Raw genomic sequence first — 24,836 nt, forward strand, 5'->3', positions numbered from 1 at the left:
GGGTATCCACATTAAAATTGGATGAAGGGTTTAGGAGTTTCAGCTCCTTAACATGTGCCACCCTGTTTTTAAAGGGACCAAAAGTAATTGGACAGATTAAATAATTGTAAATAAAATGTTCATTTCTAGTACTTGGTTGAAAACCCTTTGTTGGCAATGATGGCCTGAAGTCTTGAACATCACCAGACGCTGTGTTTCCTCCTTTTTGATGCTCTGCCAGGCCTTCACTGCGGTGGTTTTCAGTTGCTGTTTGTTTGTGGGCCTTTCTGTCTGAAGTTTAGTCTTTAACAAGTGAAATGCATGCTTAATTGGGTTGAGATCAGGTGACTGACTTGGCCATTCAAGAATATTCCACTTCTTTGCTTTAATAAACTCCTGGGTTGCTTTGGCTTTATGTTTTGGGTCATTGTCCATCTGTTGTATGAAACGACGACCAATCAGTTTGGCTGCATTTGGCTGGATCTGAGCACACGGTATGGATCTGAATACATCAGAATTAATTCGGCTGCTTCTGTCCTGTGTCACATCATCAATAAACACTAGTGACCCAGTGCCACTGGCAGCCATGCATGCCCAAGCCATCACACTGCCTCCGCCGTGTTTTACAGATGATGTGGTATGCTTTGGATCATGAGCTGTACCACGTCTTTGCCATGCTTTTCTCTTTCCATCATTCTGGTAGAGGTTGATCTTGGTTTCATCTGTCCAAAGAATGTTCTTCCAGAACTGTGCTGGCTTTTTTAGATGTTTTTTAGCAAAGTCCAGTCTAGGCTTTTTATTCTTGATGCTTATGAGTGGCTTGCACCGTGCAGTGAACCCTCTGTATTTACTTTCATGCAGTCTTCTCTTTATGGTAGATTTGGATATTGATACGCCTACCTCCTGGAAAGTGTTGTTCACTTGGTTGGCTGTTGTGAAGGGGTTTCTCTTCACCATGGAGATTATTCTGCGATCATCCACCACTGTTGTCTTCCGTGGGCGCCCAGGTCTTTTTGCATTGATGAGTTCACCAGTGATTTCTGTCTTTCTCAGGATGTACCAAACTGTAGATTTTGCCACTCCTAATATTGTAGCAATTTCTCAGATGGGTTTTTTCTGTTTTTGCAGCTTAAGGATGGCTTGTTTCACCTGCATAGAGAGCTCCTTTGACCGCATGTTTACTTCACAGCAAAACCTTCCAAATGCAAGCACCACACCTCAAATCAACTCCAGGCCTTTTATCTGCTTAATTGAAATGACATAACAAAGGGATTGCCCACACCTGTCCATGAAATAGCATTGGAGTCAATTGTCCAATTACTTTTGGTCCCTTTAAAAACAGGGTGGCACGTGTTAAGGAGCTGAAACTCCTAAACCCTTCATCCAATTTTAATGTGGATACCCTCGAATGAAAACTGAAAGTGTGAACGTCAACAGCATCTGAATTGTTTTGTTTAAAATTCATTGTGGTAATGTCTAGAACCAAAATTAGAAAAATGTTGTCTCTGTCCAAATATATATGGACCTAACTGTATATGCGTTTCAGAAAAATTATATAACCATAGAAAGACACCAACGATCCAACACCCAAATTTTAACTGTAAAAAATATACTTTTATTGAATCAATATGAAAATGGGATACAGACAGTTGATGCACAGGTGGTGCAAAACACATACACTATAAAAATACATCATAGTACGGGACATGCCAAGCCCATTCTGTGAGATCAACATAAGGCTATATAGCCATGTGTACTAAACAGTGAGTGTTCAACAAGTAAGCACTGTGGTCACATTCATATGGATCTTAGGATTTAGGTGCCCAAGGTATAGCAGCTGTTAATACTGCCAAGTACATACTGATAGTCACTGAGTAGTGGAGCATGCAGTTAAATAAATATACCAAATCAATAATTTCATACCCAGGCACAGGACCATCGGATACAGGAGCTCACAAAGGGGCGAAGCGCCCACCCCAACGCGTGTTTCTGCGCTGCCTTCTTCAGGGGGCCATGTATCCTGTAGTCCTGTGCCTGGGTATGATATTATTGATTTGGTATATTTATTTAACTGCATGCTCCACTACTCAGTGACTATCAGTATGTACTTGGCTGCTATACCTTGAGTGCTTAATTGTTGAACACTCACTGTTTAGTACACATGGCTATATAGCCTTATGTTGATTTCACAGAATGGGCTTGGCATCTCCCGTACTATGATGTATTTTTATAGTGTATGTGTTTTGCACCACCTGTGCATCAACTGTCTGTATCCTATTTTTATATTGATTCAATAAAAGTATATTTTTTACAGTTAAAATTTGGGTGTTGGATCGTTGGAGTCTTTCTATTGTTATGTATCTTCTGCGATTAAGCCCTTGCCATTATATCATCCATAGGTGCGATTTATTTTTTGTTACTCATTAATTACTATGGATATGCACCAGTTGAAAATTATAAATACACGTTTCAGAAAAATTGTAGTTATGATACCTTTTAATTGTTAATAAAAATAAAATGATTTTATTTTTGTTAGCCATTAAAAGGTATCATAACTACAAGATTATCTTGTTTTTCCCACTGAGAGCAATCTTTTTTCAACTGGCTAATACTATACCAAACCCCCTTTTTGTTTACTTTTTTCAGAAAAAGACCACACAAGCAAATTTGTTTTTTGAATGAATTTTGCAATTTTTAAAAAAAAAAAAAAAATTGCCTGATCGTTAAGGTGTAAAACCATCAGATTATTGCTTTAATTTCCAGAAAGCTTAATTTAAAATGAAAGAGGTGTGATCTAGTTGGCTATTTTGACATCACTGACAATTTTACTTAGAACAGGTTTCATACTTTTGAGATCCTCTGTTGAAATGTCTCCTTAACACTTTTTTTTCTTTTTTCAAGGGCAGTTCTGGTGATCTAGGTTATGTTGGTTCAAGAGGTGACACCGGATTACCAGGATCTATTGTATGTAAAAGTAAATTCCATAATAAATTATAAATTTAATTAGAACTGTTACACTGTTGCTGGATATGGTTTGCTACTTTTTTTCTTTTTTTATTCTTATTTTTTTCCTGGACGTCAAAAAATTAGTCGTTCATTCTGGTAAACACCAATGTTTCTTCTGTCACATTCTTTTCTAAGTTAGGTGACTAATTTTGATCTTATTTGCAATAGATCACTGAGCAATGCATGCAAATACATAGTCTACGCTCACATACAGTGTATTGTTATAGAAAGAAATACATTTTCAAAGTTAATACAAATATGCTCAAATTATATTTTCTTCTAGGGTGATCAGGGAAAACCTGGGAACAACTATGCAGGTGCAAGGGGCTTACAGGTAAGATGTATTGGTAATGGTAATTAATGAGATACAGGAAGGTTCTTTTCTACTCAAGAAGTGCATATGCAATAGAGCAAAAATATAAACAGGGAATGAAAAAAGCAAAGCTCAGTTTTGTCAGCTGACCTGACACAGATATACAATCAGAAGGAGTAATGGACCAAATGACTTGGATGTTCACAACAACAGTCACCTGGACTTTTAACTACTGGTAAGATTAAGATTATTTTTTTGTATGTCCTCCTTCGTCTGCCTTTTGGTTAAAGACCCCACATATGACTTATCAAGCTAAATCTGGACCATCTTTTCTGACTATTCCCCACCATACACAAAAGTTGTGCTCAAAATTTCCAACTGCAATATTGTTGCTTTCCATTGCAACCTTGTGCATATATTGAGTGTGTCCTGACTGCACTGACATGTCATGCTGCAAATTAAACTTCTGTCATGCCCCAAATGCAATCTGGTCAGAATAAAACATTAAAAAAACATTGTCACTGATCTATATTTAGGGAAGGTATACAATGAACACTCTGTTGTGTCTACATCTTTAAACCCAGTACACCAGAAAATGGTACAGGTCCAAAGGAGTGTGTTGCGATTGTTCTTTGTACAAGGCATTCAGAGGTACAAAGGAAGCATCATGAATCTCTATGGCAGCCAAAACATGGTTCCACTCAAAACTGATTTTGTGTGACTTTTGTGCTAATGTTCTAAGTATATTGACTTTATAATTTGAGCTTTATATTATACAGTATGTTTTAGGCTTAGATATCAGATGTGTAAAATGCTCACTTCTATCAGCAGAAGGGTTAATACATTATTGGCATAGCTGTTCCTAGGCCCCGACACACAAACTATTACTGTCGAGTCCATTCAAGCATTAGTTCCATGTAATATTTTAAGCAGAAAATGATTAAATTATTAATGATTTGTATTTACTACCACTGCTCATTGGCATAGCAGACAACTTTATGCCAATGTTGTGCTATGGATGTCCTTCGCTGAAGTTATGTTTTGTTTTAGTACCTGCCTGCTTTTCATGAAATAGCTGTTGTACCAACATTCTGTCACGGGCATACCGCGACAAAGAGGGGTCAGAAGATCGCGACGTCTGGTTTCACAAACTCCTGCACTGGCTAGAAGTTACTTAACCATCTTATTAAACAGTGCAGGTTTTTTCTTTGCTAGTGGTTCAAGGGTTAATATGTTCAGTTGGGGATCCGTGAGCTTTCCAACCTGGATTGTCTCAGCTGTTCAGTGTTGGGCACTCCCCTCTGCTATATATGCTTGCCTCTGGCACTTAGGCATTGTCACTGTTAATCCTTACTGTCTGGTGTGGAGTTGGAGGTGTAGTTTGTGGTTGGAGTTGGTGTTGGGAGATTTGTTAAGGATATTGTTGCTTGGAGTTTAGCTTGAATGCTTATCCTCATTCTCTGCTATTTGGTTTCTCCTTCCTTCTGGGATCTGTTAGCGCCCTTAGTCCCAATGCACTGCTTGACATGTTCAGAATAAACTGCCCCTAGAGGCTCACAGTCTTAGCAGACAACTTATTTACTATCCCACTTATTTATCACATATACCGCTCAAAACCATATGATTTGACATTGACACTAAGGCCACGGCCCCACTATCAGTATTAGGTCCGTATTTTTTCTCAAGAGTGGGAGCTAAAACCAGGAGTGGGTTATAAATGCAGAATTGGTGACTTGTTTCTATTATACCCTTAATCTGATTGTTCCTCACCTGGTTTTGGCTCCCACTCCAGAGAAAAAACACTGACCCAATACTGACCAAATACTGATAGTGGGGCCGTGGCCTTAAACTAAGACATTGCTTTCCCGCAAAAGAATGCAAAGTAGGAGGGGGGTTATTAAAGATTAACTTCAAATTACAAATCCATGAGTAATTGTCTTTTGGGACTTCCACAAGCTACATGAACAAGCACTTTGTTGTATTTTGGCAAGTAACATACCCCTGAGGTCTGACTTGTTTGTATGGTGTAAACATGAATACTATTTTTAAACATTCCCATTACAATACACTTTCCCTGTGAAAATATTAATGCAATATTTACAGACATAAAACCATATCAGCCCAATGAACTATAGTCCTATCCAATATCTAAAATCTAGTATAATTACTATACAGACTGTTACAGTGCCTTGAAAAAGTATTCATACCCTGTGAACTTTTCCACATTTTTTCACATTACACCCACAAACTTAAATGTATTTATTCAGATTTTATGTAATATACCAACACAGAGTAGTAAGTATTTGTGCAAAAGGAAATGATACATGGTTTTCTAAACATTTATAAAACATAAGTCTGAAAATTGTGATGTGCATTTGCATTCAGCCCCCTAACCTGTCCACCAGCTTTGCACCTGACGTGCTCCTGCTTTTTCATGATGCTGTGTGATCCTTATTGTTCTCACACAAACCTCTGAAGCCTTCACAGAACAGCTGTAGTTATTGTGAAAAGAAATTACATACAGGTCGACTCAATTTACTAATTATGTGACTTCTGAAGGAAATTGGTCACTCATGGTTTTATTTACTGGTATCAGACTAGAGGAGGCTGAATAAAAATGCACGTCACAATTTTCAGATTTAGATTTTAAAAATATTTTTAAAAACCTATATCATTTCCTCTACACTTCATAAATACTTGCTACTTTGTGTTGGTATATCACATAAAATCCCAATAAAATACATTATGTGGGTGTAATGTGAAAACATTGGAGAAGTTCATGGAACTGTTCATGCTTAGCTTAGCCAGACAATAAGCAGTCAGTATGAATCAAAACCACACAAAAGGCAAGGTTATGAGATTTAAAGAATAGAATCACTCCTATACATATTTTATGGCCCCGATTCATCAAAGAATTTTCACCATAATTCTGGCATAAATTGCTTTCAAAAGTCTCAAAATTTTGTCAGTTGAGAGTTGTGCTAACATTTTGTGACTTTGTGTTTTCATACCAGTGTTTACCAGCTCTGCAAAAATAGGCAGAGCTGGGGTGGGATGGGGGTGAGCTAGGGGCATGACACCACAGCTCGTCTAATTCATAAGCTGTGACATTCCCTACACCAGAAATCTTACTCGAATCAGAGACTGGAGTAAGATTTCTGGCATGGCACATGGAGGCACGCACTACTGGTCAGATGCTTCAGATTCATGAAGTCGTGCACCATGAATCAGGAGCATCTGACTCCACCACATACCCTCATCAAAACTGGAGATAAAAACACTGCTCTTAATGAATCTATATGTTTCACTTTTGGTATGATGGGATGAAAGGGTTTCCATTAAAGGGAATGTGTCACCCCCTGGGCGATATCAGACCTCTACTATGGGCATACAGGTGATAGACAAGGAAATCTATACTTACCTGTATGGCCCATAGTAGAGGTCTGATTGCAGAGAAATCGGATTTTATGAAGTCTGTTTTCCAGAGGCTTGGCGTCCGGGAGACAGCAAGCAGATAGGAGGGGTTTGCTTGGCATTACCCTAAATCGCCGCCTCTGTGCTAAATTACCATATCCCCCCCCCCCCCCATCCTGCACGTCACAGATATTGGGCTCGATAAAGTCAATTTTTTTTCTAAAAAATATCTATCTATATCTATCTATATCTATCTATATCTCTCTATATCTATCTCTATATATCTATCTCTATATAGCTATCTATCTATATCTATCTATATCTATCTCTATCTATCTCTATCTATCTCTATCTATCTATCTCTATCTATCTCTATCTATCTCTATCTATCTCTATCTATCTCTATCTATCTCTATCTATCTCTATCTATCTCTATCTATCTCTATCTATCTCTATCTATCTATCTCTATCTATCTATCTCTATCTATCTATCTCTATCTATCTATCTCTATCTATCTATCTCTATCTATCTATCTATCTATCTATCTCTATCTATCTATCTCTATCTATCTATCTCTATCTATCTATCTCTATCTATCTATCTCTATCTATCTATCTCTATCTATCTATCTCTATCTATCTATCTCTATCTATATATCTATCTATATCATATTAATATATATATATATATATATATATATATATATATATATATATATATATATATATATATATATATATATATATATATATATATACAGTACAGACCAAAAGTTTAACTATGAAAATTGTACATTCACACTGAAGGCATCAAAACTATGAATTAACACATGTGGAATTATATACTTAACAAAAAAGTGTGAAACAACTGAAAATATGTGTTATATTCTAGGTTCTTCAAAGTAGCCACCTTTTGCTTTGATGACTGCTTTGCACACTCTTGGCATTCTCTTGATGAGCTTTAAGAGGTAGTCACCGGAAATGGTTTTCACTTCACAGGTGTGCCCTGTCAGGTTTAATAAGTGGGATTTCTTGCCTTATAAATGGGGTTGGGACGATCAGTTGTGTTGTGCAGAAGTCAGGTGGATACACAGCTGATAGTCCTAATAACTATACTGTTAGAATTTGTATTATGGCAAGAAAAAAGCAGCTAAGTAAAGAAACACGAGTGGCCATCATTACCTTAAAAAATGAAGGTCAGTCAGTGCGAAAAATTGGGAAAACTTTGAAAGTGTCCCCAAGTGCAGTTGCAAAAACGATCAAGCGCTACAAAGAAACTGGCTCACATGAGGACCGCCCCAGGAAAGGAAGACCAAGAGTCACCTCTGCTTCTGAGGATAAGTTTATCCAAGTCACCAGCCTCAGAAATCGCAGGTTAACAGCAGCTCAGATTAGAGACCAGGTCAATGCCACACACAGTTCTAGCAGCAGACACATCTCTTCAACAACTGTTAAGAGGAGACTTTGTGCAGCAGGCCTTCATGGTAAAATAGCTGCTAGAAAAGCACTGCTAAGGACAGGCAACAAGCAGAAGAGACTTGTTTGGGCTAAAGAACATGGACATTAGACCAGTGGAAATCTGTGCTTTGGTCTGATGAGTCCAAATTTGAGATCTTTGGTTCCAACCAGCATGTCTTTGTGTGATGCAGAAAAGGTGAACGGATGGACTCTACATGCCTGGTTCCCACCGTGAAGCATGGAGGAGGAGGTGTGATGGTGTGGGGGTGCTTTGCTGGTGACACTGTTGGGGATTTATTCAAAATTGAAGGCATACTGAACCAGCATGGCAACTACAGCATCTTGCAGCGGCATGCTATTCCATCCGGTTTGCGTTTAGTTGGACCATCATTTATTTTTCAACAGGACAATGACCCCAAACACACCTCCAGGCTGTGTAAGGGCTATTTGACCAAGAAGGAGAGTGATGGGGTGCTGCTCTAGATGACCTGGCCTCCACAGTCACCAGACCTGAACCCTGCATCCTCTAATGCACATCCAGTTGAAGTTTGTGCTAGCATTGGTGGGTCCCTCACCCACATGGGCCTGGTCATGGTCACTAACTATTGTTGCGCCCATGGTAGTACTACTGCTCAGACAGTTGGTGCCAGTGGTAGTGCTGCTGCTAATTATGGATCCACATTCTTTATGACAGATGCCATAGTATAGGCATTTTATTCTTTTACATTACCAAATTCATTGACACTTTTTTTCTTTTACCATACATGTTTACTACACTAGAATTAAGTTTTGCCACTGTTTTCAACCACAATTTCACCATCTTCAAAAAGGAACGTCCAAGAAATGCCAGGTGCATCACCAGAAAACAGCAGCAACTTCCGCAGTAGTGGTGTGGCATGTACATTTGTCATATTTGATTAATAATAAAACGTGTGCAAAAAACAAACAGTAGTTTAGAACATGCACACTTTGTGAGAAAGACTGACACAATTAAATGTCAATAATTGGTTTAACTTCCACTTCACTTTTTTTTTTTAAATACATTTTCTTCCATCCCAAAAATTATTGAAAAAAGCAGGGTACATGGCCAAAAAGGAAACAGGCTACAGTATTGATGTGACATGCACAGATTTCAAATTTCCCTTGTCCCCAAAAAAGGCTGAACAAGAAATGCCATACATATACACTGCTCAAAAAAATAAAGGGAACACTCAAATAACACATCCTAGATCTGAATGAATTAAATATTATCATTGAATACTTTGTTCTGTGCAAAGTTGACTGTGCCGGAAACAAAATCACACAAAAATTATCAATGGAAATCAAATTTATTAACCAATGGAGGCCTGGATTTGGAGTCACCCCCAAAATTAAAGTGGAAAAACACACTACAGGCTGATCCAACTTTGATGTAATGTCCTTAAAACAAGTCAAAATGAGGCTCAGTATTGTGTGTGACCTCCACGTGCCTGTATGACCTCCCTACAACGCCCGGGAATGCTCCTGATGAGGTTGTGGATGTTCTCCTGTGGGATCTCCTCCCAGACCTGGACTAAAGCATCCGCCAACTCCTGGACAGTCAGTGGTGCAATGTGACGTTGGTGGATGGAGCGAGACATGATGTCCCAGATGTGCTCAATCGGATTCATGTCTGGGGGAACGGGCGGGCCAGTCCATAGCTTCAATGCCTTTATATTGCAGGAACTGCTGAGACACTCGAGCCACATGAGGTCTGGCATTGTCCTGCATTAGGAGGAACCCAGGGCCAACCGCGCCAGCATATGGTCTCACAAGGTGTCTGAGGATCTCATCTCGGTACCTAATGGCAGTCAGGCTACCTCTGGCGAGCACATGGAGGGCTGTGCAGCCCTCCAAAGAAATGCCACCCCACACCATTACTGACCCACTGCCAAACCGGTCATGCTGAAGGATGTTGCAGGCAGCAGACCGCTCTCCACGGTGTCTCCAGACTCTGTCACGTCTGTCACATGTGCTCAGTGTGAACCCGCTTTCATCTGTGAAGAGCACTGTGTGCCAGTGGCGATTTTGGCAATCCTGGTGTTCTGTGGCAAATGCCAAGTGTCCTGTATGGTGTAGGGCTGTGAGCACAACCCCCATCTGTGGACGTCGGGCCCTCATACCACCCTCATGGAGTCGGTTTCTAACAATTTGTGCAGGCACATGCACATTTGTGGCCTGCTGGAGGTGACATTGCAGGGCTCTGGCAGTGCTCCTCCTGTTCCTCCTTGCACAAAGGCGGAGGTAGCAGTCCTGCTGCTAGATTGTTGCCCTCCTACGGGCCCCTCCACGTCTCCTGGTGTACTGGAGGCCTGTCTCCTGGTAGCGCTCCAACCTCTGGACACTACGCTGACAGACACTGCAAACCTTCTTGCCACAGCTCGCATTGATGTGCCATCCTGGATGAGCTGCACTAGCTGAACAACTTCTGTGGGTTGTAGAGTCCATCTCATGCTACCACGAATGTGAAAGCACAGCCAACATTCAAAAGTGACCAAAACATCAGCCAGAAAGCGTTGATACTGAGATGTGGTCTTTGGTCCCCACCTGCAGAACCACTCCTTTATTGAGGGTGTCTTGATAATTGCCAATAATTTCCATCTATTATCTATTCCATTTGCACAACAGCATGTGAAATTTATATATAAAACAACTTGCGCTAGTGTATAGGGTATGTGGCAAGAAATAATAATGAAGATGTTAAAATTGTCCAATTTTATTAAATACGTAGGTTACAAGGAGTTAAAAATCATTGTTTCAAAAGGTGGCTAGTAGGCTAAAAGCAATGGGAGGAGGGAAGATAGTCAGGATGGGAGCCCTAGAAGTTTTTCCTGGTTGAGAGGCAGTTATGAGCTTCCTGGAGGGTCTTTTGATGACCAGGTCGGAGGGTCCCCCTTATATGGAGAAAAGGAAGGGAATTGTCTAGTGGCAAGTTTTGGAGGTTGCCTTCTTAAATTATTGAGATATCTAGTTACCTGATCTGAGGTGTAGGAGGGTTTTGGGGACGGGGTCCGGTCAGGTGTGGGTTATCCACATTCCAGTTAGGCTGCAAGGGAATGAGTCGATTTTCCTTCAGGTACAGGAGGTCTTAGTTGCGTAGGGGAGGGAGGGGGGAGAAAAATGTTTTTTTTGTACCTGTGTTGGTCGATTGTAGTTAGGTTTCGATGCAGAGAAGGGGGCGGCTTCCACTTGTGGAGTGAAGGCGATCACCTATATTTAGTGACAAAGGGAGTGGGAAAAAAGATTATTAGGAAATGGTGGTATTTTATAATGAGTACTGCTACAGAGCAGTGGTGGAATATACCTGTACAAGTCGAGTCACTTATTTGTTGCTGACTGGTGCTGTTTAGGAGGAGACCCGCGTTTAGTGGTTGTGACGCGCCCCCAGGGCCGTGGGGTACTCGGCAGCCGGGCCTATGGATGGTGGTGGGGGATATCACGGTGGCTGGCCCGGTCCGTGGCCCAGGGCGGTCAACAAAAAGGGGATTGCTATTTGTATGGGGTTTGGGAAGTATTCGTGACGCCACCTGTGGTGCCTGGTAATGATTACCAGTGCTGCGACAGTCCTCTGAGGCGGATGTTAGGGCAGCTTATGATGGAACGGCTCCCCACAGGTGGAGCGGGCCTCAGGGCAGCGTGGGGAAATGGATGGTGGAACAGGTGAGAGACGGCCAGGACGGTTCAAGGATAAATGAAGGACACTCACACGGGGGTTCGCTTCGGTACCTTTACTGGTGTAGATGCAGGTGTGGTCCAGGGTACTCTGTAGGAAGGGTGCACTTCTGGACTCTCCCCAGTGAGCGGGTATAGGGCCTCCTGATCCGTTGCTTTCACTTGCTAAGCTTCTGACCTGCCTGGAGCTAGGCCTGGCTTGGTTACTGTCTCTCTCTCTTGCACCTGCTGACCTGGTGGTAGGGCTTTCTCTTGGAGATCACTCTCCCTGGACGCTGGGGCCTCCGTGACTCCTAGCCCCGGTACGGTAGTCAGCGTTGGTCGACCTGGGACTTGTAGTCCTCCAGGTATCCGGTGAACCCTACTGGGTATGAAGGGGCCCTGTAGGCGCGGACCCGGTGTCCGGTGTATAGTTCGGAATGAGCCTGGTACGCTCCTCTGCCCCCTTTACTCCTCTCTCCTCTTTGCCGTCGGCCACACTCGGGGCCCTCACTAGGCTTCCACTCGTGCTGTAGGCCTTGGCTCGCTTAAGCACAGTAGCCAGCGTGCTGCATCTTCACTGCTCTCCTAGCGTCAGCACACTCTGACCACCTAACTCCACCCTCCAGTTTATATATCCCTAATGGGGCTCCCTCTGGTGGTCTGAGGTGGTAGGGTGGAGGTGTGTGAATGTGTGAGGGCCTCTTGTGGAGAAGTCCATCCATGCACCCTACCAGGTTCTGTGGCACCTGTGCGGAGCAGGGTGACACGTTTCCCCCTAGTACAATTCAATACTCCTGAACTCCTGAAGCATTTTGGAACAGGTTACAACAATAACCATGACAAGTATAATAACATTAATACATTTTCTTATATAAAACACTCTTCTTAAAGTCTCAGTGAGATCCATTACAGGTGTCCATCTCACTGGTGAAAGAGCATGAGGGACCCACCTTAAAACCCTCAACGTAGGCCCTGGGCGTGGCTACAGGGCATGAGTGATCCAGGTGCTGGACCACGTCTTTGGGCACACCAAACAGGTTTTTGTTCTGTGGTCACTTAAGGGGCACTCCAGGGAGTGCAACTATTTACAGGACAGTTTTTGGGCTGCTCACAGTCCTCAGCCTACTAGTCTCTGTACACTTACGGGTAACCAAATGCACATATTATTTGCAATTTATACAATAGACAATAGTAGACAATACCCAACTGGATAACTATTTACACTGCAGGTATGTCTAACTTATTCCTTATACCTGGCAGGGACTTGGCCTTCTGTACTGCGTGTTGACCTACGTAGTACTGGGGGGGTGTTGATGTCTGTGTTTGCACTGTCTGCTACCCTGTCATATCTACGTGTGGGCAAATTGTAGAAATGTCTTAACCTCTCAATGGGATTGGCAAGTACACTAGTCACCGGGCCTACCGGCTCTGCTTCTACCGGTGATCCTTTTTCCGGGGATTCTTCCTGAGCAGGCTCTTCTGGGGCACTTACAGGTCTTACTTGCAGTGGAGGGTCTTCTGGCTGTTGGTAGAAGTGTATCACAGGTATTATTACAGCTCCATCCAGTTGAGGCCAATCTGCCAGGAAATCTCCTAAGATAGTATGGAGTACATCTTCTTTGGCTTCTTCAGGCACTATAAGAGGTACTTCTTCTTGTGGCTACAACAGACCTGGGCACAACTTCAAGTGGTCTCTTGAGATTGCTGCAGTTGTCTTACCTCCATCTTTACTGATTAGACAGGTTTTTCTGTTGTCGAACCTGGAATCCAACACAGTGTAAGGCTCTCTTTCCCATTGGTCGTCAAGCTTGTGGTTTCTTCTCTTTCGCTTCAGAACAACTTCTCCAGGTGCTAAGGGTTCTGCCGGTGCACTCTTGTTGTACTGTGCTTCCTGCTTATCTCTCATCCTATTAAGACTGTCTTCGACACAGCCCTATACTCTTGTACTGCTCCTGTCAAGTCGTATCCCAGTCTTCAGTGGACCTATCTGCTTCCGGCTCTACCATTCCAAGCTCCAGGTCCATGGGCAACTTTCCGGGTCTTGCTCTCATGAGGTACGCTGGAGTACAATTGGTGGCACTCGCGGGTATGTGATTGTACAGATCTACCAGGTCAGGTAGTTTGTCTGGCCACTGATTCCTTTCTTCTAGGGGTAAGGTCTTCAGCAGGTCTATGACGATATTGTTCATCTTTTCACATAGACCATTGGTTTGAGGGTGGTACAGCGTAGTCCGAATCTTCTTACACCCGTACAGATGGCAAAACTCTTTGAACAGCTCGGCTTCAAAGGCTGAGCCTTGATCCGTCAGCACTTATCTGGGTATCCATGGGGCCTGCAGAAGTATGCTTGAAACGGCCTTGCTGCAGTTTCTGCCGTCAGATCCTTGACGGGGGCTACCACCAGGAACCGGGAGTAGTGATCCACCATGGTCAGGGCATAGGAGTAGCCTATCCTGCTGGGTGACAGTTTGACGTGATCCAGAGCGACTATCTCCAGGGGCTGGGTTGTCTTGATGGACTGCAAGGGTGCTTTCTGGCTGCTGTAGTCTTTTCTTCTGAGGCTACAGGATCCACAATCCTGGCACCACCTCTCTATGGAACTCCGCATTCCAACCCAATAAAACCGCTTCTTCCAGCCAAAGTGCCCTGCTTGATCGTGGTAGGCCTCCAACACCATCTGGATGTCTGTCCTGGGCACTACGATCTGCCATACCATCTCATGGGTCCTAGGGTTCACATCCCTCCGGCACAGCTTCTCTCTATAGATGAACAGCAGACTTTTCTCTCATTCCACAGTTGCTTGGCTTCTGGAGGAGCGTCCTTCTCCAGGGAGGAACCTTCCTGGGTTATCAGTTCTTTGATACGGCTGACTACCGGGTCACTGTCCTGGGTCTCCTTCCAACTGTGATAAGGTAAAGGGTTTAGTGTCTTACCACGATACCTCCTGGAGATGCGCTGCTCGTGGAGTTGGTGCAAGGCAGAAGGGTTTGGGTTCATGGAGAACTGGGCCGACTTCGCGGTCGGCTACAGGCTCTACCGTAGGGACGGGCTGCACCTCAATGGGGAGGGTGCAGCGGTGCTGGGGAGGAAGATGGCTAATAGGTTGGAGGAGTTTTTAAACTAGAGACGGGGGGGGGGGGGAAACCAAGGAAATAGGTGGGATGTGAGGCAAGCAAGGGGGAAGGGGAGAAGTGAATATAATGAGGGTGGAGAGGGGGGTGGGGATAGTACAGTTAGATCGTTAGAGAAGAATAGGATGCTAAATAACCCCAAAGTTTTATCTTGCATGCTGACCAACGCAAGAAGCCTGACCAATAAGGCGGATGAGCTGCGGGCGCTTATATCGGAGGAGAGGTATGACATCGTAGGTATAACAGAGACTTGGCTAGACGATAGCTACGACTGGGCGGTAAATTTATTAGATTATAGTTTATTTAGAAGGGACCGGAAACAGGGGAAAGGCGGAGGAGTCTGCTTATATGTAAAGTCATGTCTAAAGCCCAGACTAAGGGAAGATATAGGAGAGGGAGAAGAGGGGGTCGAGTCCATGTGGGTAGAGATAGAGGGGGCAAAAAATAATAATAAAATATTACTGGGGGTCTGCTATAAGCCACCAAATATAACAGAGGAGAATGAGAATCTGCTATTAGGACAAATAGACAAAGTAGCAAAACATAATGAAGTGATTGTAATGGGGGATTTCAACTACCCGGATATTGACTGGGAAACAGAAACCTGTAGATCTCAGAAAGGAAAAAGGTTCTTGACAAATATTAAGGATAATTATCTCTCCCAACTAGTGCAGGAACCAACGAGAGGGAAGGCAGTGTTGGACTTAATATTGACTAATAGGCCTGATAGAATAACTGAGGTACAGATAGGGGGCACCTAGGTAATAGCGATCATAATATTATCGACTTCAAAATGCCCTTCAGTAGGGTTATCAATAAGGGAACAACAAAAACATTAAACTTTAGGAGGGCGAAGTTTGATCAGCTGATAGAAAACCTTCAACTTATTGACTGGGACAAAGTACTTAATCAAAGGAATACGAATAGTAAATGGGAAACCTTCAAAAGAATTCTGAATACTCAGTGCGAGAGGTATATACCGTATGGGAATAAAAGGGCCAGAAATAAGAGGAAACCAATATGGTTGAACAAGAACGTAAAAGGGGCGTTAAATAGCAAAAAAGAGGCATTCAAGAGATTAAAACAGGAAAACAGTAAGGAGGCACTAATGTGTTACAAGGAAAAAACGAGAACCTGCAAAAAACAAATAAAAATAGCGAAGGAGGAAACAGAGAAACGTATTGCTAGGGAAAGTAGATCAAATCCCAAACTGTTCTTTACGTATATAAATAGTAAAAGGATTAAATCGGATAATATTGGACCGATAAAAAGTGAGGAAGGCAAAATCATAGAGAAAGATGAGGATAAAGCTAATCTATTAAATAATTTTTTTTCGACAACTTTCACAAAGGAAATAGAACTAACAGGAGAAATGAGAAGTGACAAGCTTAATCCTCCACTAAGTATGACTAATCTAACCCAAGTTGAGGTACAGAAACGCCTCAGTAACATTAAAATAAACAAATCACCAGGACCTGATGGCATACACCCACGGGTACTAAGGGAACTAAGTAATGTGACAGACAGACCGTTATATCTTATATTTAAGGACTCTGTTGAGACTGGGTCTGTACCACTTGATTGGCGACAGGCGAATGTAGTGCCAATATTCAAAAAGGGAGCAAAAAGTGACGCCGGAAACTATCGGCCGGTGAGTCTGACGTCCGTTGTGGGCAAAATTTTTGAAAGCTTCATTAAAGAGGCAATTACTGAGCATCTTGACGCTAATAATCTTTTAATCCCGAACCAACATGGATTCATGAGGAATCGCTCCTGCCAAACAAACGTGTATCTCGACTTCTCAAAAGCGTTCGATAGCGTGCCACATAATAGGTTGGTATACAAAATGAGAATGATGGAGCTGGGGGAAAATGTTTGCAAGTGGGTAGCAAACTGGCTAAGGGATAGAAGGCAGAGGGTGGTTATAAATGGAATATACTCAGATTGGGTAAGCGTCACTAGTGGGGTACCACAGGGGTCTGTACTAGGCCCAATGTTATTTAATATCTTTATTAACGACATAGTCAACGGGATAAATAGTAAAATATCAATATTTGCAGATGACACCGTTATGTAAAACAATACAAAAGAGGACAGTGCAGACCTACAGAGGGATTTGGATAAGCTGGGTAGGTGGAGCATTAAATGGCAAATGAGGTTTAACGAGGAGAAATGTAAGGTCATACATATGGGAAGGAAAAATGGAAGTCACCAGTACTCACTGAATGGGAAATCATTGGGGAATTCAGAGAAGGACTTGGGCATCTTGATTGATAGCAAACTAAATTGGAGTGCCCAAAGTCAGGCCGCTGCTGTAAGGGCAAACAGGGTAATGGGATGTATCAGAAGAGGTATAGCTGCAAAGGATGAGAACATTGTTCTTCCACTGTACAAAGCACTGGTCAGACCACACTTGGAATACTGTGCTCAGTTATGGGCCCCAATATATAGAAAGGATATAAATGAGCTTGAAAAGGTACAAAGGAGGGCAACAAAATTAATAAAGGGAATGGAGGGACTGCAATACCCAGAGAGGTTGGCAAAACTAGGACTATTCAGCCTGGAAAAGAGAAGGTTGAGGGGGGACATAATAAATGTGTACAAATATGTTAGGGGACAGTATAGAGATCTTGCCCGGGATTTGTTCAAAAGGAGGGATATTACGGTAACAAAAGGGCATTCACTAAGACTGGAAGAGAAAAGGTTTCAGCACCAGCATAGGAAGGGGCTCTTTACGGTAAGAGCAGTGAGAATATGGAATTCACTGAGTGAGGAGACGGTAATGTCGGATTCACTACACCAGTTCAAGCGGGGACTGGATGCATTTCTAGATACCAGGCAGATTTCAGCGTATACTTAAAAATAAAATAAAATAGTAGGTTGATACAGGGATTTATTCTGACTGCTGGTTTCAGAGTCGGGAGGGAATTTTTCCTCAGGTGAAGATTGGCTAAATCATTTGGGGTTTTTGCCCTCCTCTGGATCAACTTTAGCAATTACAGAACTAACAGGTCGAACTTGATGGACGCAAGTCTTTATTCGGCTTTACAAACTATGTTACTATGTTACTATGGACCATCCCATTTCTGTGGAAGGCAGGTAGCTCAATCTCCTCCAGGTCATCCACTTCTTCAGTGTCCGACTGGTGAGGCATTCTGGATAGGGCATCGGCGTTGGCGTTCTTGTGGCCTGCCCGGTACTTGATGGTGAACTGATAGTTTGACAGTCTGGCCATCCAACGCTGTTCCATGGCTCCCAACTTGGCTGTCTCTACATGCGTCAAGGGGTTGTTGTCAGTATAGGCCATGAACTTAGTGGAGGCCAGATAGTGCTTGAATCGTTCAGTGGTGGCCCAGACCAAGGCCAGGAACTCCAACTTGAAGGAGCTATAGTTTTCTGGATTCCTCTCGGTAGGACGGAGCTTCCTGCTGGCATAGGCAATCACCTTCTCTTTGTCACACTGCTTCTGACTCAACACAGCTCCTAGTCCCTCGTTGCTGGCATCAGTGTACAGCAGGAAAGGTTGGCTGTAGTCAGGGTAGGCCAGGATTTCTTCGCCAGTCAGGATTCCTTTCATCACTGCAAAGGACTCAGCCTGCTCTTTTCCCCACTGGAAGGGGGGGTTCTTGCCTCTGTTGGACTGTCCTACCAGGAGATCTTGCAAAGGCGCTGCCTTCTTGGTGTAGTCCTTTACAAATCTCCGGTAATACCAGACCAGTCCCAGGAACTGACGTACCTCCTTGAGATTCTTCGGTTCCCGCCATTTCTGGATGGCAGTGACCTTCTCCGGGTCTGGTGCTACTCCTTCTGGACTGACTATGTGCCCCAGGTACTGAACCTTCTGTTTGAGCAGGTGGCACTTGGAAGGTTTCAATTTCATCCCATACTGGGACAATGCTTCAAATACCTCCGCCAGGTGCTTCAAATGGTCGTCATACGTCTTGGAGTACACTATGATGTCATCCAGGTATAGCAGCATGGTCTCGAAGTTACGGTGTCCCAAACAGCACTCCATCAATCTCTGGAACGTTCCAGGGGCGTTGCAGAGTCCCAACGGCATACTGTTGAACTCGCAGAGTCCCATCGGGGTAGAGAAGGCCGTCTTCTCCCGGTCCTCCTCAGCAACTGCTACTTGCCAGTACCCACTAGTGAGGTCAAGGGTAGAGAAGTAATTTGCAGACTTTAGTGCAGCCAGGGATTCCTCTATACGGGGTAAAAGGTATGCATCTTTACGTGTTATGCGATTTACCTGTCTGTAATCTACACACATCCTCATTCTTCCATCCTTTTTCCTGACCAGGACCAGGGGAGCTGCCCAGGGGCTACAGCTATCTCTTATTACCCCTACTTTCTTCATGTCATGCAACATTTCCTTCTCTTTCTGGTAGTGTGCTGGTGGTATGGGCTTGTAACGTTCTTTGATGAGTGGATGGTCACCTGTGGGTATATGGTGTTGTACCCCTTTAATCCTCCCAAAATCAAGTGGGTGTTTGCTGAATACCTGTTCGTATTCCTGGACCACCCTGTGTGCACCTTGTTTTTGGCTTCAGTGCCAACATGGAGCTGTTGACACCAATCCCCCACCTGGGTTTCTGAGTCATTACCCTCTACTGTGTCTGATGATTTTAAGGACTCTACTGTGTGTATGACGTTGTTATCCACAGTATACAATCTGGCAACCGTGGCATATCGTGGCAGCTTAACCTCTTCCTCCCTGTTATTTAGGAGACGGACTGGTACCCTCCCATTGTGTACATCAACTACCCCTCTGGCAGTTAAGAGTGTAGGTCTGTGCTCTGAGCTAATGGGCTCTACTACCGCCTGGTAGTTCTGTCCTCTTAGACCTATTGCTGCTCTACACCAAATCAGCATTTCACTCATTGGGGGGGATCACAATGGGTATTGGGTCTGTCACCCGTACATTACCAATTTCACCACCTGATAGCTTTACCTGTTGCTGGTACATAAGGGCTCGGATCTCCTTCTGTAGCACCCTCCTCTGCCCTGGCTTGGCAGTGTCAAGAATAACACTTCTCCCAAACAGTTACCAACAACATTAGTACCAAGTACCATGTACAAGTCTGTATCACCAGGATTAGTCTCTACTACAATTAGTCCCTGGTCCTTCCGTTCCACACTCCCTACCTTTACTGCCACATCCTTAACCCCGACTAGGTTAAGGGGAAGCCCATTGGAGGCATACACGGAAAGGTTTGGATCTGGCAGGTGAAGTTAGTCTATGGACTAGAACCTTTTGTAGAGGATATCAGGCATGATGGTTACCTGAGATCCGGTGTCCAGCAGGGCAGGTGTTGCGATGCCATCCAGCACAATGGACAGAAAAGGTCTTCCTCCCACGAACCGATGGTACCAGTTTGATGGGCCTGGTTGGTCTACTCTTTGGTGTCGGGGTTTTCTTGTTTAGAGGGCAGGTCCGCGCTGTGTGGCCTGCCTTGTGGCAGCGGTAGCAGATGAAGTCTCCTGGAGGGCGACCTTGGTCGTTGGTCCTCCCACGGGGTGGCGTTGTCCTCCTTCTCCTCATCCAGGGGACTTCCTCAGGGCTGTCAGCGAGTAGGATCCTTCTTTCCGGCTCAGGCTCCACCTGTAGCTGCAGGGTGCTCAGGACAGTGGCCAGGGTTTTACTTAGCTGATGCACTTCAGAGCACAGGCTGTCCAGCTCACTAGGGGGCACTGTTTGCATCTTTGTTTCAGCCGTCAATGAAGGAGCAGCGGGTGCTGCAGGCACTGGGGTGGCCCTACCCTGGTAACGTTGGTTAGCAGTATCTGTTGTTTCCAGGGGCTGCAGACCCTTTATAGCCATGTCCTTAAGGGTGTCAAAGGTGGCATCTGGATGATCTAAGGCCCACCACCATACAGTTCTGCTCTCCTCCTGGGACCTCAACTCCCGGATGAACTGTTCCGTCAGCATTTTATTTTCATCTTGTATGCTGGCTGGATTAACCTGTTTCAGGGCCCGCAGGGCTTCCTGTAAGCGCCAGGCGTAGACCCAGATACAGTCCTCAGGTTTCTGGCGACAGTGGTAGAACCTCATTCGGAGATCTGTCTCAGTGCGGTTTTCAAAGACAGTTTGCAGTCTCTTAAAGATGATGGATACTGATTCCTGGTCTGCGGCTGGCCAGGTTTCAACTTCCCGCTCTGCGGCACCAGTCAATTGTCCTAGTACAACAGCTGCTCTCTGTTTACCAGTCATAGAATACATGTCCAGTATACCACATATTTTCTTCTTGAACCAAGTCAGGGTGTCTGGTTTGCCATCATACTGGGGAAGCCACTTCGCTCCAGGGATATACGGCAGGGCCATGGGTATTACCGGAGTCACGACCCATGCTGATGGGACGGCCGCTCTGGCCTGTGCAGCGCCGGGCACAAGTTGGGCACCAGGAGCGTTAACCGGTGCTCCGGCGGCTTGCTGGTCGTCGGCCATGGTTGCGCCCCCCCCCTAGTAAACCGTAGCCTACCTTCACTTTTTTTTTACCAGCTAGGCCGCAGCTCCGCGGGAGACGGTCTTCTTCCAGGACCTTGCGTCACTCGCGTCTGACGTCAGAGCGTGCACTGGGCTCCTTCTAGGACCTGACGCTTCCTGGTTCGACGTCAAGGGTGGGGTGTGTCCTGGGCTTCGCGCGCTTTCACAGTCACGCCTCTCGGGTTCCCGTGGTTACGCCCTTCTTCCCGCGCGGCGACAGGAAAATGGCGGGTAATGGCGGGAAATCTTCACCACAGTAAGTGTTCTTTTATGGCGCACAGTACATGGTGGCAACGGGCACGGAATCCTGTTTGTGACGCCAGAGATGACTCGCCCCCAGGGCCGTGGGGTACTCGGCAGCCGGGCCTATGGATGCTGGTGGGGGATATCACGGTGGCTGGCCAGGTCCGTGGCCCAGGGCGGTCAACAAAAAGGGGATTATTTGTATGGGGTTTGGGAAGTATTCATGACGCCACCTGTGGTGCCTGGTAAGGATTACCAGCTCTGCGACAGTCCTCTGAGGCGGCTGTTAGGGCAGCTTATGATGGAACGGCTCCCCACAGGTGGAGCGGGCCTCAGGGCAGCGTGGGGAAATGGATGGTGGAACAGGTGAGAGACGGCCAGGACGGTTCAGGGATAAATGAAGGACACTCACACGGGGGTTCGCTTCGGTACCTTTACTGGTATAGATGCAGGTATGGTCCAGGGTACTCCGTAGGAAGGGTGCACTTCTGGACTCTCCCCAGTGAGCGGGTATAGGGCCTCCTGATCCGTTGCTTTCACTTGCTAAGCTTCTGACTTGCCTGGAGCTAGGCCTGGCTTGGTTACGGTCTCTCTCTTGCACCTGCTGACCTGGTGGTAGGGCTTTCTCTTGGAGATCACTCTCCCTGGACGCTGGGGCCTCCGTGACTCCTAGCCCCGGTACGGTAGTCAGCGTTGGTCGACCTGGGACTTGTAGTCCTCCAGGTATCCGGTGAACCCTACTGGGTATGAAGGGGCCCTGTAGGCGCGGACCGGTGTATAGTTCGGGGTGAGCCTGGTACGCTCCTCTGCCCCCTTTACTCCTCTCTCCTCTTTGCCGTCGGCCACACTCGGGGCCCTCACTAGGCTTCCACTCGTGCTGTAGGCCTTGGCTCGCTTAAGCACAGTAGCCAGCGTGCTGCATCTTCACTGCTCTCCTAGCGTCAGCACACTCTGACCACCTAACTCCACCCTCCAGTTTATATATCCCTAATGGGGCTCCCTCTGGTGGTCTGAGGTGGTAGGGTGGAGGTGTGTGAATGTGTGAGGGCCTCTTGTGGAGAAGTCCATCCATGCACCCTACCGGGTTCTGTGGCACCTGTGCGGAGCAGGGCGCCACTGTTGCAAGGTGCTAAACACTGGTGGGTGTATTCGTGGACCCAGGAGTAGTTAAAGCAAATGGGTTCCTTGCTGGAGTGGAGCGGGGTAGAATTCCTGCAGCACTAGTAGCGGGTGGCTTGTCTTTGTTTTATAGAAGTAGGGGCAGTCCCCTGACCGCTGTTGTTTTAAATCCTTGCGTGGGTCAGGGAAAACAAATCACAGCTTAATCACAGCGTGCATAGAACAGTCCAGGGGGCTGCACGTATTGTAGCAAGTTGGCACAATGACTTAGGGTTCAGTCGCACTCTTATTGTCAGTTGTGGACATCCAATGTCACTGGACCTGTGTGGCTGCCGGTCCGTATGGCAGAAGAAGCTTCCTCCGCCATATGAATGAGCACTGGTGGCGTGGTGCAGAGAGGGGAGGGCCAGGGTCCCGGCCGGAGACCCGCCGCTCTCACCAATCTGTGTGTCGGCACTCGGCGCAGTAGAGGACCTGCGCCTTGTGCACACTGGCTGCTTGAGGGCCTTCGTGGCGTCACATCACATGGGTGAGTACCGGTACGGTGGCCTAGAGGGATCAGAAAGGCTGACGTGCTTCGAAAAGTCCGGTTTCCTGCTTCAGAGCTGATCCCTAGGCATTTGTGGGTCCTTTTTATATGTCTATGGGTGGGAGTGTACCAATGGGCAGGTAGCCGTCACTTTTTTTTTTTTCCTTTTTCTTTATGGCTGTCAATCTTTATTAAACGCAAACAGTTCGATTTCTGAGTTCAAACCTCTAGGTTTTAGAGAGTCAAACATAAAGATCCATTTACTCTCAACCCAAGACATTTGATTCAGGTAGTCACCTTTCCGCCATTGTTTTGGCACTTTTTGTATAGCTGTCTCCACAGTTCTTGCTATGGAACCCCCATATTTTTCAGCATAGTGTTTTGAAAGTGGGTGTCTGTCAAACTTGTTGGTGATATTCTGTAGGTGTTAATTAATACGTGTGTTTATGGGGTGTTTCGTTCTGCCTACGTATAGTTTTTTGCACGGACATTTTAAGCAATAAATAACCCCCTCTCTTGTACATGTAATAAAATCTGGTATGGTATGTGTTACGTCTCTTTCGGTTATTACTTTTTGTTTTTTCATATTTAGCTTTTTGCATACTGTGCATTTTTGACATGGGAAGAAGCCGCAGATATCTTTAGTAAAGGAGAGGGTTCCATTTTTTTTTGGGTGGGGGGGGGTGGTAGTTTTGGACCGTGGGGGCCACAAGATTTCCCAGGTTGCATGCTTTCTTGTATGTAAAGCGTGGGTACTTTGGGAGTTTGTCACCGATAATCTTATCATTTTGTAGGATACTCCAGTGTTTTTTAATGATTCTATTTAGTAAATGTGTATTGGAGCTATAGGGTGTTATAATGGGTACATTCAAATCATTAGATGCTACCTGAATCATTCTAGTGGGACACTTTAGAATGTTGTCACATGGGATTTGTTTTACTAGATTTTTGGTTGAGGTGAGGAAATGTGGGTCATATCCATTATTTTGGAATTTAGTGGGTAGTACTCCTGCTTCCTCCTCAAAGTATTTGGTATCTGAACAGTTTCTATGAAGTCACATAAATTGGCTCTTTGGGATGTTGAATAACCAACTAGGGAGGTGGCAACTGTCCAGGGAGATGTAGCTGTTCGCATCTGTGGGTTTGATAAAAGTGCGGGTGTGGATCTGATTATCACATACATGGATATTGAGGTCAAGAAAATTGATTTGTTGGGTACTCGTGGTTGAGGTAAAATGTAAAAAAACAGTCATTCTGGTTAATCTCCTCAATGAATTTGTCCAGAGAGAGTTGGTTGCCGGACCAAATAAAAATTATGTCATCGATAAAGCGATGCCATAGGACCAGGTTCGCTCGCCCCGACCTACCCGGGTAGATGGTGGAGTCTTCCCATTTTCCGACGTACAGGTTTGCATAACTGGGCGCGAACCTGGTCCCTATCGCTGTGCCCCATTGCTGGGTATAGTAGTTCTCCCCGTGTTTTGAAGT

The 24,836-nt window shown here is 44.9% G+C and overlaps 1 protein-coding gene across 7 annotated transcripts in view; it reads left to right on the forward strand.

The window, feature by feature from the left end:
* Window positions 1–24,836, forward strand: part of LOC141265403 (collagen alpha-2(VI) chain-like) — a 704,763-nt gene that overhangs the window by 457,134 nt on the left and 222,793 nt on the right. For all 7 annotated transcript variants that reach the window (XM_073678446.1, XM_073678444.1, XM_073678445.1 and 4 more), the window contains 2 exons: window positions 2,881–2,943; window positions 3,269–3,319. In XM_073678446.1, the coding sequence (XP_073534547.1) occupies window positions 2,881–2,943; window positions 3,269–3,319 (114 nt within the window). The remainder of the gene's footprint in view (window positions 1–2,880; window positions 2,944–3,268; window positions 3,320–24,836) is intronic.

This window comes from Phyllobates terribilis, unplaced genomic scaffold (assembly GCF_046119375.1).
Source record: "Phyllobates terribilis strain yellow unplaced genomic scaffold, ASM4611937v1 Scaffold_4__5_contigs__length_816908805, whole genome shotgun sequence".
NCBI lineage: Eukaryota > Metazoa > Chordata > Amphibia > Anura > Dendrobatidae > Phyllobates > Phyllobates terribilis.